At 41.8% G+C, this 13,777-nt stretch overlaps 1 protein-coding gene across 1 annotated transcript in view; it reads right to left on the bottom strand.

The window, feature by feature from the left end:
* Positions 1-13,777, bottom strand: part of TDRD12 (tudor domain containing 12) — a 128,402-nt gene that overhangs the window by 73,586 nt on the left and 41,039 nt on the right. Inside the window, exons 6-7 of the mRNA XM_023583682.3 lie at positions 10,375-10,430; positions 9,405-9,490 (exon numbers count right to left, since the gene is read on the bottom strand). Coding sequence (XP_023439450.2) covers positions 9,405-9,490; positions 10,375-10,430 — 142 coding nt within the window. The remainder of the gene's footprint in view (positions 1-9,404; positions 9,491-10,374; positions 10,431-13,777) is intronic.

Genomic DNA, 13,777 nt, shown 5'->3' with positions numbered 1-13,777 from the left:
CATCAAGTATACCAATATATGCATTACGGGAGCCCCAGAAGGAGAAAAAAGAAAAGGGCAGAAGGAATATTCAAAGAAATAATGGCTGAAAACTTTCCAAATTTAACCAAAGACATGAATATGCACTTCCAAGATTCTCAATATACTTCACACAGGATAAACTGAAACAGACCCATGCCATGGCATAACAGTATTGAACTGTCCAATGCCACAAATAAAGAGAAAATTCTGAAAGCTTAAGAGAGAAGCAATATGTCATGTACAAGGATTCTCAAAAAGATTAAGTTCCGATTTCTCACTGGAAACCATGGAAACAAGAAGGCAGAGAAAAGACATAAAGTACTGAAAGAAAAAATGTGACAACCAAGAATTGTATATCCATCAAAACTGTCTTTCAAAAATGAGGTAGCGATTAAGTCATTCTCAGATCAACAAAAGCTGGGGGAGTTTGTCACCACTAGACCGCCCCTACAAGAGATAGTAAAGATTTTAATTTGTACACCCTTGTATTAGACAGCCAAAGGGGTGCTGATGCAAAATACCAGAAGTTGGTTGGCTTTTATAAAGGGAATTTATTTGGAGTAGGAGCTTACAGATACCAGGCCATAAAGCCTAAGTTACTTCCTTCACCAAAGTCCATTTTCACGTGTTGGAGCAAGATGGCTGCTGACGGCTTTGAGGGTTCAGGCTTCCTGGGTTCCTCTGGGCTCAGTTCCTCTGTTTTCTCCACAAGGTCAGCTGTACACTATGAGGCTCTCTAGGCTTTACCTTTCTCTACAAGGTCAGCTAGACTATCAGGCGAACGGCTCTGTCTCTCTCCCTGGGGCTCCAGCTTAAGACTTCAGCATCAAACTCCAACATCAAAACCCCTCAACATTGTCCTTTGCCAAGCCTTTTATCTGTCAGTCCCCACCCCTTGGTGATGGGGACTCAATGCCCTAGTGACGTGGCCCAGTCAAAGCCCTAATCATAATTTAATCATGCCCAGGTACAGATCAGATTACAAACAGAATCCAATATCTATTTTTGGAATTCATAACCATATCAAACTGCTACAACCCTGTTAAGTTTCCCTTCATTCTTCACGGGGTGTTGGTAGTCTCTTTTCAAATGAAAATAAAGTTCTGAGTACACTTAGTTTAAAACAGTCTAGACGTAACTCTCTAAATAAAAGTTCTCTATTAACCTAGAACACTAGACGAGAATGTAGAAACATTTCTCCAAGCTTTGAGAACCAAGCTGAAATTCTGAGTATCCACAGTGAAGGAGCTCCTGCCCCATCTTAGGACTCTGAGCCCAAGGGCCCCGGCTATCTTTTTTTAATTTTTAATTTTTTTTTTGTTATTCTTTTGTTTTTCTTTCTGGCTTTGAAATGCATTTTCTTCAGTGATTCCCTAATGTGAAATAAGGGACAGAAAATATTTTCACTTACAATACTTGATTTTGTAACATCTAGATGTGACCACTGACCTGAATAGTATTCACCATAGTCATTTAAGTAAAAAATTGTTGGCCATTGATTTTAAAGTTAAATTTTCCATGTTTAAGAATTAAGTATGAGTTTAGGAAGCTAGGCATTCTCAGACCATTATTGTTAACAAAATAATGCATTACCTTGCTAAACAGGATTCATACTAATAAATAATGATCCGAAGAAACATTCAAAGCATAAAACGTAAATACAACAGCAGAACCACTGTCAAACTAGGCCACTGGAAGACAGTTACCCCATGATTTTTTACAAAAGAGACTGATCTTAATTAAGGTCAGACTTTTTCAAATGCCCAGTGGGGAAGCAGGGGCTTGAATTCAGGCATTTGCTCAGGTTTGGTGCCTGCTAAGGCAGAGGTTTTCCTTTTTGCAGTCTTTTTATTATTACTATTATTATTTATTCACCATTGTAACCACATAGCTGTGTTGAAAATATAAAGGGAGAAGCGGACTTGGCCCAGTGGTTAGGGCGTGTGTCTACCAAATGGGAGGTCCGCAGTTCAAACCCTGGGCCTCCTTGACCCATGTGGAGCTGGCCCACGCACAGCACTGATGCCCACAAGGAGTGTGGTGCCACGCAAGGGTGTCCCAGCGTAGGGGAGTCCCACATGCATGGAGTGTGCCCTGGAAGGAGAGCTGCCCAGTGCAAAAGAAAGTGCAGCCTGCCCGGGAATGGCGCTATACACATGGAGAGCTGACACAGCAAGATGACGCAACAAAAAGAAACACAGATTCCCATGCCGCTGGCAACAACAGAAGCGGACAAAGAAGACACAGCAAATAGACACAGAGAACAGATAGCCGGGGGGGTGGTGGTGGTGAGAAATAAATAAATAAGTCTTTTTAAAAAAAGAAGAACATGCAGCAAATAGACACAGAGAATAGATAACTTGGGGGGGGGAGAAAAAACAAACAATAATTTAAAAAAAGAAAATATAAAGGAACAGACTTCAACTGTAAATACTTTAAACATGAGCATTTGTACTTGAGAGGAAGCTTTTCAAGGGCACTAATATCCTACCAACAAAGGGTATAATAAATTGACCTTTTTATTAAAAATGAGAGATGCTAAAAAGAGTTCCGAAGGTTGAAAGGAAAATACAAGAGACAAGAGATCAAAGCCAGGGAGGCAGATTTGGCTCAATGGATAGGGCATCCACCTACGACATAGGAGGTCCAAGGTTCAAATCCAGGGCCTTCTGACCCGTGTGATAAGCTGGCCCATGCGCAGTGCTGACACATGCAAGGAGTGCTGTGCCACGCAGGGGTGTCCCCTGTGTAGGGAGCCCCACATGCAAGGAATGCACACTGTAAGGGGTGCCGCCCAGTGTGAAAAAGTGCAGCCTGCGCAGGAATGGCGCCATACACATGGAGAGCTGATGCAGCAAGATGATGCAAAAAAAACAAGACACAGATTCCAGGTGCTGCTGACAAGAATACAAGTGGACACAGAAGAACACACAGCAAATGGACACAGGGATCAGACAACTGTGGGGGTGGCAGGGAAGGGGAGAGAAATAAATTTTAAAAAAAGAAATCTTAAAAAAAGAAAAAAAGAAAAGATCAAAGCCATAAAAGAATAAAGATCTCTGGTGAGAGTGATGACAGGAGTAAATATGAATGCCAGGACTGTTGTATTTTTGGTTGGTAACACCACTTTTTACTTCCTACAGGATTTAAAAAAAATAAATGCATAAAATATACTGATAAATCAGTAGTTTTGGATTTATGATAGTGTATAAACATATCATTTGTAACAAGAACTACATAAAGATGGAGGGACAAGGGGGTATAGTTGGTGTATACCACTGTAGTTAAGCTGATATTGAGGCAAATAAATTGTTATAGGTTTAGGATGTTAAATGTAAGCCCCAATGATGAGTACAAAGAAAATACTGGAGAATATGCAAACTCCTAAAGACAGAAATTAGAGTATAGGTCGCCAGGGGCAGTGGGGAAGGGGAATAAGGTATTAATGCAAAGCGGGTATAGAGTTTCTGTTTGGGAAACGGGAAAATTTTAGTAATGGAAGGTGGTGAGGGGACAGCAATAGTGTGAATGTGATTAATTCTGCTGAATAGCAGGCTTGGGAGTAGTTGAGATAGGAAACTTTATGTTGTATATATTTTCCCACAATTGAAAAAAAGAATGAACAACAAGAGAAACAATGACAATTAAATGCAATGCATGATCCTAGATGGAATCTTGCAAAGGAGGAGAAAAGGCTCAAAGGGACATTGTTGGGACCTATGAAGATATTGGAATATAGATGGTAATAAGCTTTATATCAATGTTAAATTTCTTGAACTTGATAACGGCACTGTAGGTGGTTACAGAAGTGAATATCCCTGTTCTTGGGAAATGTACCTGGCAGAATTAAGTGTCCAAGGAAAATGATATCTACAATCTACATTCAGGTGTTCATAAAATCTATTGAAAGGGAAACGGATGTGGCTCAATCAACTGGGCTCCCGTCTACCACATAGAAGGTCCAGGGTTCAATGCCTAGGGCCTCTGGTGAGGGCAAGCTGGCCCAAACAGAGGGCTGGCCCACGCTGGAATGCCGCCCCATGCAGGAGTGCCTCCCTGCGTGGGAAAGCTGCCCCACGCAGAAGCGCCGGCCAATGCTGAGAGCTGGCGCAGTAAGATGACGCAACAAGAGACAGAGAGGAGGGAAGCGGATATGGCCCAATGGTTAGGGCATCCACCTACCACATGGGAGGTCCAAGGTTCAAACGTAGGGCCTCCTGACCTGTGTGATGAGCTGGCCCATGCGCAGTGCTGACACGCAAGGAGTGCCATGCCACGCAGAGGTGTCCCCTGCGTAGGGAAGCCCCACATGCAAGGAGTGTGCCCCATAAGGAGAGCCGCCCCGTGCAAAAAAGTGCAGCCTGCCCAGAAATGGCACCATGGAGAGATGATGCAGCAAGATGATGTAACAAAAAGAGACACAGATTCCGGGTGCCATTGACAAGAATGCAAACGGGCACAGAAGAACACACAGCAAATGGACACGGAGAGCAGTCAAATGGGGGGAGGGAGAAGGGGAGAGAAATAAAAAATAATATAATATAAAATAAAATATCAAATCTTCTTTAAAAAAAAAAAAAAAGACAGGAGAGAAAATAAGAAGACAGCAGAACAGGGAGCTGAGGTGGCACAAGAGAGTAATCGCTTCTTCCCCATTCCAGAAGGTCCCAGGATCGGTTCCCAGAGCCACCTAATGAGAATACAAGTAGACAGAGAAGAACACACAGTGAATGGATAGAGAGAGCAGACAACAGGGGGAATAGAGGAGGGGAGGAATAAATAAATCTTAAAAAAAAAAAAAAAAGAATGGGATTGTTTTAAAAAAATCTACTGAGACAGAGAGATAGAATGAAATGGCAAATGTAGCACATTGGTGGATCTGGATATTGGGGGTAGGATTAGGGGTATGCTGCAGTTCTCTGTATGGGGTTCATACTATTTTTATAACTGTCCTATAAGTTTGAAAGTAATTCAAAATTAAAAGGTAAAAAATATATATATAAAATGTAAAAAATATATTTTTGAAAGCACTGGAGCACTGACAAAAGCTCCTGCCAGGCAAAGATTTAGTGGGAAGATGAAGACAAAACACAAAGCATAATAAGAAAAATTGATATACTTAATTTAATCAATATTTAAAATGTCTGCTCTTCAAAAAACAATACTGAGAGAATGAAAAGACAATCCACTGATGAGAAAATATTTCAAAGTCATACATTTGATAAAGGATGTGTGTCAAGAATAAATAACTCTTAAAAATCAATAGGAAAACCAACTACACAATTTAAAAATGGACAAAAGATCCAAACAAATAAATACTTCACCAAAGAAAATATTTGGACTGCAAATAAGCATATGAAAAGATGCTCAACATCACCAGTCATTAGGGAAATATAAATTAAACCCACAATGAGCTAACACTTTATACTTATCAGAATGTAGCTGATATGAAAAAAAGTGACCATACAAGTGTTCGCAAGGATGTGGGGGAATTACAACTTTTGCACAAGGCTGATGGAATTTAACACATTCAACCACTTGGGAAAACAAATTGGCAGTTTCTTAATACCTTCGAAACCATCTAGATGTTTCACTCCTAGGTATTTACCCATGAGAAATGAAAGCATGTGTCCACAGCAAGACTTATACATGAATGTTCAGAGCAGCTTTATTTGCAACAGCCTCAAAGTGACCATATAGCAAATGCCCATCAACAGGTGAATATATAAAAAAACTACGGTGTTCCAATACAATGGAAGAGTACCTGACAACAGAAGAAATGAAGCACTGATGCAGGCAGGTGGTAGGCTGAATCCTGTCCCACAAGGACATGTTCAAGTCCTAACTCCCTGTCCCCTGGGTGTGAACTCATTTGTGAACAGGATCTCTGAAGTTCCTATTAGGACAAGGCCATACTGAATCGGCTGGGGGGAGGGGTCTTAATCCAATATGACTGAAATCCTTATAGGCAGACACAATTCACATGCATTCAGTAAGCACAGACCAGAGGAGACAGAGAGGGACAGACTGTCACATGACAGAAGCAGAGGTTGATTGCCAGCAAGCCACCACTAGAACACCGCAGGCTCTGGATAAAGCATGGACTGTTAATACCTGGGTTCTGGATTCTAGCCTCCGAACTTGAGAGCCAATATATTCCTGTTGTTTAAGTCAACACATTTGTGGTGTTTTGTTATAGCAGCATCCATTAAAAGTTCTCACTCCACTACGCACAGACCTCCTCATTCAGAAGAAATGGAAATTACCACCAGAACACAACCATATAGAGCGAGAAAGAGACCTACTCATGAATGGCAAGAAGCAGCAGAATTTCTTTAAAAGATGTTTTACAAGATGGCCCTATGGTCAACATTTTGCTTTTTTTCCAAGAGGTAAAGCAAGCAATGTAAAGTCATAGGTAAAAAAGATGTGGCGGGAACTCAAAATGGACTACAAACAGCAGCAAACAAACCTTATTACAGATGAATGACATAATTGCTTCAAAAAGAGGGGGAACAAAGAACTAACTTTCTAAAACACTATTTTGGATGTATGCTGTGGGGCTAAAGACAAATTTGTTCTTCAGAGGAATGTGGATTAGCATTTCTGAAATTATATGAATTCTGGGATTAGCCAAAATAAATCTATTGTGGCTAAGGAGAGTAGGTTTCTCACTGCCAGAGAAAGGCTTTGAAAACAAGGGGAAGGGGAAGGCTAGAATGAACCCTGTGGTGCTGGGCTGAAATCAGAGATATCAGCATGAATGCATGGCTCTTAATATATGTACGGATGGACATAAAAGAAATACAGATTATGTGTATGTGTGGGTGTTTCCTAACTCTGTTGAAAGGGCACCACAATCCACACTCCAGTAGCAACAAATGCACATGGTACCCAGACCTTGGTAAGAGAAACCAGGGCTTCTTGGAGAAATGGTTGGTTCCAGGGTTGGGGCTGGGCAAAAAAATGAAGGAAGTGTTTATAGTGATGATGGGCAGACACTGAAAGGACACACTAGCCAGTGTGAAGAAGCTCCCAATGGCCAAATGTGACACAATTTGAACAAGAGAATAAATAATAGTAGTAATGAATTATATCCCCAGAAGGGAAGAAATATCCAAGAGTCCACACTAACATAAATAAATCATTGAGTAAATAAACAAATGGGAGAAAAGGGACACTTCTTCCTTATAGTAGAATTACAATAAAAAATGAGGATGGCTGATGCGTGCAAGGAGTGCTGTGCCACGCAGGGGTGTCCCCCACGTAGGGGAACCCCACGCACAAGCTGTGTGCCCTCTAAGGAGAGCCACCTAGCGCGAAAGAAAGTGCAGCCTGCCCAGGAATGGTGCTGCACACACAGAGAACTAACACAACAAGATGATGCAACAAAAAGAAACAGAGATTCCCATGCCGCTGACAATAACAGAAGCAGACAAAGAAGATGCAGCAAATAGACACAGAGAACAGACAACCGGGGTGGAATGGGGAAGGGGAAATAAATAAATAAATAAATAAATAACTAATCTTTTTTAAAAAAAATGTGGATGGGAGAAATGGATGTAGCTCAGTGGTTGCATGCCTGCTTCTGAAGTACAAGGTCCCAGATTCGTTCCCCAGAACCTCCTAAAAACAAACAAAAAAACCAATTCTCACTGGGGAGCAGATGTAGCTCAGTGGCTGAACATCTGCTTCCTATGTATAAGGTCCTGGGTTCAATTCCTGGTGTTGAGAAATAAAAGGCATAACCTTACAAAAATGAAAGGCATAACCTTACAAAAATGCCTAACAAGTCACTCCTGCCCCTGCTTCTATAAATCAGCCTGTGAAAACATGGCCAAGCAGGAAGATATCTAACAAGTAATTTCTGCCCCTGCATCTGTAAATCAGCCTGCTAAAGCACAGCCTTGCAGCTGCATTCTGCTTCTGTAACCCTGATTGCAAAATTTTGCCTAGCAATGGATTAGCCAGTGAGCCAGAGTTATGTTGATCCCACCTGAAATCCTATAAAAACCTACGAAAAAACTGAAAAACAGGGCTCAGAATTTGGAGACTGACTCTCTTCTGGGCCCACACATAATAAAACTGTTCGTCCATCTCTCTGGAGTGCCGGTTGTGGGTTTCTTCTACGGTTCAGTACTCCTGGCTTTGCTGCAACACTGGTATATCTAAGTTGAAAAAAAAAAAAAAAAAAAAGTGGACAGAATGGTGGAAATGGGCCATATCACCATAATACAGTTTGCAGGCCAGAATCATCAATGGATATTTGCAGAGGCTCAAAGGATCTACTTATATATTACTTAGTAATTTCAAAAGGAAAAAAACAGTAATTCGACCAAGTAAAAACCTGGAAAACACCACCTCAACGAGGTGGTCAAGGTTAACATCTGTAGAAATAAGACACACAACATCCTGTACCCGTGATCAGATGCACTGAGGAGGACATGACATGGCTTCTGCGTTCTTCTTGTTAAAAAATGTCCAGTCTCATTCTAACCACAAGAAAACATCAGACAAACCCAAAGTGAGTGACATTCTCCAAATAACTGACCTTTTTATGTCAAGGTCATAAGAGCCCATGAAAGAACTAAGAGATGTGACAACAAAGTGCAATGTGAATCCTGAATGGATTCTAGACCAGAGAAAGGAAATTAGTGGGGAAACTGGCAACATTCAATTAAGGTCTGTAGATTTTTAAAGTAATATTTAACTCAATGTTAGTTTTCTTGTTTTAATAACTGCACCAGGGTTTGGGAAGATGTTGCTGTCACTGTACCGGAGTGGAGGACATTCAAGAACTCTGTACTATTTTTGCATCTCTTCTTATGTATAAAATTATTTCAAAATCTGTTTTTTAAGAGGTCCATGGTCAAGGTGCCCAACTAAGAGGGCAGGTCAAAATGCTAACAGCTAATAACTGGGTGATGAGGTAGGGTGAGGGCATGGGGAGGGGAGGTTACATGCGATGTCTACTTTCTATTCACTTGCGTTATCTGAATTCTTTAAAATGAAACCATGTTACACACAATGAGAAAATGTAGGGTGGGGACAGAAGCAGTGAACTAAATAAAAGCATGGCAAATTAAGTAATTTAAAAAATGAACTCTTAGAAGGAAATGATGTTTCAGACTCACCACCACAGAAATAATTTCTTGTGAATTACCAAATAATACACTGTCTAAATAAAAGGGTGAAGTAGTTTTCAAAGTAATCAAAAGAATACACAGTCCTGGCTAACTTCTGGTCTGAGCCAAATCTTGAAAGATTAAGAAACTACCTACGCTGTGTGACATTGTTTTCCTTGGTGTATATATTTTGTTTTTATTAAAATAACATTTGAAATAATGAAAAAAGTATCTTTAAAGTATAATTCTTCCACTTACTTTTTCATTTCTTATAGTTACATAAAGGTAAACCTCAAAAGTATCTTCTTCCACAGCACATAATTTGGCTTCCACCTGGGTAGTTGCTAAATAGCATAAATAAAAACATGCATTAGCAGAGATTCCAAGTACGCATGAAGTACCATGACCCAAGAGCCCACCTACTCATCTCTGCTGGTCATGGACTATTCCCTAGCACCAAGCTGGCCAGTGGCTTCCTCCTGCATTGTGGGTTCTCGGAGAGCCAGGGGCCTGGGGAGGGCGAGCCAGGGAGTGGCTCCCCTCACTGTGGAGTAAGCCACACATGCCGTCTCCATCAATGGCATCCTCTCCCACCACCCGAAGAACATCCCTAAAGTACAGTTCTCAGCCCTCTCTTCTCTTCCAGTGACTTGCAAACCCAAATTTTCAGTCCCAACCACTGACCACAGAGTCTGTTCTACCCCATCTGAGGCCCATGTATCATAGACCTTGGCTTCTCTCTCCAAGTTTGCAACCAAAATGTTACTCTTCGGATCTCTCAGGTGCCATGCTAAGTGCTTCTTAATAATTTTTTTTTTTCATTCTTCCCACAACCCTTTGAGGTAAATACTGTTATTGCCATTTTACAAGTGAGACCAGGCTCAGAGAAGATGGAGTAGCTTGTGCAAGGCTGCACAGAAGTGGTAGGGCAGAATTCAAATCAAGGTGGTCTGCCTCCACATACCTGTACTCTCATCTCCAGGCATCCCCAAACTCCCAAGCCAGCCACACTCCCAGTGTCCCATTTCTCCCAGGTATGAAACATCTGGCTTTTCCTTTACTAAGACAATGGGGAAGCACAAAGGAGGGGCCTATGGGAGGGCTTCTAGGGATCTCACATGTGAGCAGTCCTGTCTCGAACCCCTCACAAACAGAAGGTTGAAGCACCTTGGCTGCCCATGACTGTGTCAGGCCAAAGCAGGCTGCAGCGCTGGTATATTGGGCTTACCTTTCAGAATGTTCTGAAAGTACTGAATAGCAGCACTGTCCCACTTCTTGGCAGGTCTGGAGGAATGAAGAGATGCAACTTCATTAAGTAAGATTCTGAGCTGGTACACTAGCATCACTTTATACACCACACACGGGATGTTGGTGTTGGCTCATTTTGAGCATAGGATGAAGATAACAGGGAGCTTGGCAATGGCTTTGTCCCGGGGTGATGTTACTCTCCTGAGCTGCTGCCTGCACCAGTGCAGAGATGCAAGCCACAGAGACCCCTCAGAGAAGGAGTTGTGCGTGGAGATCCTGACCAGGGACATCCTGAGTGCCCTGGGCCCACAAACACAGCATCTCCCCAACCAGAATGTGAGCTCCCTGGGACAGCGACCCTAAGGACACAGTGCTTAGCACAGGCCGGTGAGAGGGCGGGCTTGAGGCATGCTGGCTAACCCCTCCTGCAGAAAGGGAATGGTGGGAGGCTTGAACTCCCAGGATTTAGCTGCCAGAAGCCCATGGCATTCCACAGTCTGCCAGTGCTAGCTCCCTTTCATTGTCTCCCACTTTATCCCCATCATCTTGCCTTTCTATGTGTCAGAGAGAAAATCAAAAGAGCTATCAGTGATGGAAAAACAGGAGAAACCAATATTGGGAACTGTAGCAGTTTGATATTGTTTATTAAAGCCAAAAATAGATATTGGATTATGTTTATGAACTGGTCTGTCTCTCTGGGCATATTAGATTATATTGGATAAGAAGTCTCACTTTACTTGATTAAATAATGATTAAGGCCTTTAACTTGGTCACATCAGTAGGGCATTGAATTCCCATCCCCTTGGTGGGCAAGGACTCACAAACTGCACCGAAGGAAAGGGAGGTAGGAGTTTCTTGACATTGGAGACCCGGGAAATAAACACACAGAGCACATACATGAGGAAGGAGAGAGGCCCCCAGGAAAAGAGATGAGCCATTAGCCTGATGGTCCCAGCTGGCCTTGTGGAGACAGCAGAGCAACTGAGCCCAGAGAGAAACGGGTCCCAGGATTTAAATGAGACTTATCTCAGCCTACAGCTGATACTAGAAGAGGGACCACAAAGCTTTAAGAGTAAGCCTGAACCCTTGCAGATATCGGCAGCCATCCTGCTCCAACACGTAAGAGCAGACTTTGGTGTGGGAAGTAACTTACGCTTTATGGCCTGGTGACAGTAAGCATCTACCCCAAATAAATACCCTTTATAAAAGCCAAAATATTTCTGGTATTTTGCATCAGCACCCCTTTAGCTGACTAATACAGGGGCAAGGAACAAAAATAAAATATGTAAGACGAGAGTACTGTATTGTATGTTTCTGTATTTGTTTTATTTATCAGAGATGACACCACTGACCTGCTTGGATGGGTTCAAAGACCAAAAGAGGCAATATACATAAAGCACTTAGCCCTTCTGTGCTTGGAACCTACTCAGTACTCAGAAATATTATTTATTCTGATATTACTAAGAAAGAAGGTACTAAGCACATTATTTCAAGAAAATGAAAATGAGTTTCTAAAAGGAGCAAAAAATAGGCAGTAGTTTTAAAACTCAGCTATACACAAGCTATGACTTTGTAAATTCATTTATATTTTAACAAAATGTAGATTCCAATAGGACAAAGGCAAATAACCCAAGAGAAAAATTATCCTAGGATATGAATAGGTAAATCAATCTAACAACCATTCTTTCTTTTACACATGCACACATACACACAAAATAACCACGTGAAGAGAGACTCAACTTTGCAAATCAGAAAATACAAATTAAAACAAAATATCCCGAAGTAGGTCCACTGGGAAGGCACCAGACTCATGAGTTATCAGCCCTAACCATACTGCCCGGGTGTCTCCAGAGCCCTCAGAAGTCTCACTATTTGGCATATCTACTTTGGCAAACAATGAAATCCTGCTGAGATGTGTGTAAGCGTAACCTCTGGGATGACCTCCTGACTTAATTTGAAGTCTCTTAGTCATATAAACGCATTTGCCTTTACCTTTTCCCCCTTTTGGTCAAGGCCTTTTTCCAGTTGCATTGCTAGTTGGTGCTTGGTAGTAATCCCTTGGTGCCCGGGAGGCTCATCCCTGGGAGTCATGTCCCACACTGGGGGGAAGTTATTGCATTTATATGCCGAGTTCAGCTTAGAGAGAGGCCACATTTGAGCAAAAAGGAGGCTCTCAGGAGGTAGCACTTAGAAACCCTATAATACCAGGCTAAAGGTTCATCAGCACAGTCATGAGTATCAAGGGCCTGTCAATGGACCATTCTCCTTTACTAGTCATTGCCTCTGTACTTGGGGGATTCTTGCTACTCCATTAGAGAATGTTGCAGAACTCCCCAGTTGGACAGAATTACTCAGTCGTGGTTTCCCTACACATGGCTCTCTGTCCCTTCTATTTGAACCTATATTTGGTAGGTATATATCCAAGAGACTTGAATCTTTGGGCTATCCACATGCCAGCTGGGCCCTGAACTTCAACAGAGTTGTAACACATACTCTCCAGTTCATTGAATTTACCCAGGGCAACTAACAAGGAGGTGATGATGGGCAACCACCATACCTAGGAACCAAGAGAGTCTACAACTAAAAGCGAGAGAGTCCCATCCATTGGCCATATGGGACTGAAGCTCCCTCTCAATTAGAGGTGGAGTGGGCATCACCATCCCAGAATCCTCAGAATTAGGGAATGAACTATGGACTAGAGTACACTTACTGTTATTCTACTATAGACTTATTATGATTCTAGAACTTGTATCATTCATGTGGAGGCAGGGGCCACTGGAGGTTCTGAGGTCAGGGAGAGAGAAAACAGGTGTAATACGGGAGTATTTTTGGGACTTGGGAATTAATCCTAAATGACACTGCAACAACAGATACAGGCTATTACATACAGAATTGGGTGGGAGAGAGTGTAAACTGCAATGTAAACTAAAATCCATGCTTAGTGGCAATGCTCCAAAATGTGTTCATCAATTGTAATAAATGTACCTCATCAATTGTAATAAATGTACCTCACTAATGAAGGATGTTGTTAATGGGGGAAAATGTGGGAGGAGTGAGGAGTGGGGCAAATGGGAATCTCCTATATTTTTTATGTAACATTTATGTAATCTAAGTATCTTAAAAAAATAATAATTTCACCCACCAAACAAGCAAGCATTAAAAAGCCTGATACTATTCAATGTTTGCAGTAAGAGGAATTTTCTATACCCCAATGATGGAGGGAAACTAGATAAAATCAAAATTTGTAATATGCATATTGAGATGGAAGTTCTGGATGGAGTGCGAACACAAAGGCACCACATGTCAAGGAAGGTAATCAAAACCTAAACGTAACTCTCTCAAGCTTTTCACCTAGAGGAGGGTGTCTCCTAGGGCTGGGCAGT

Source organism: Dasypus novemcinctus, chromosome 18, assembly GCF_030445035.2.
Source record: "Dasypus novemcinctus isolate mDasNov1 chromosome 18, mDasNov1.1.hap2, whole genome shotgun sequence".
Taxonomy (NCBI): domain Eukaryota; kingdom Metazoa; phylum Chordata; class Mammalia; order Cingulata; family Dasypodidae; genus Dasypus; species Dasypus novemcinctus.
Note: the sequence above shows the minus strand (reverse complement) of the source record. Positions and strands in the feature narration are given on the sequence as shown.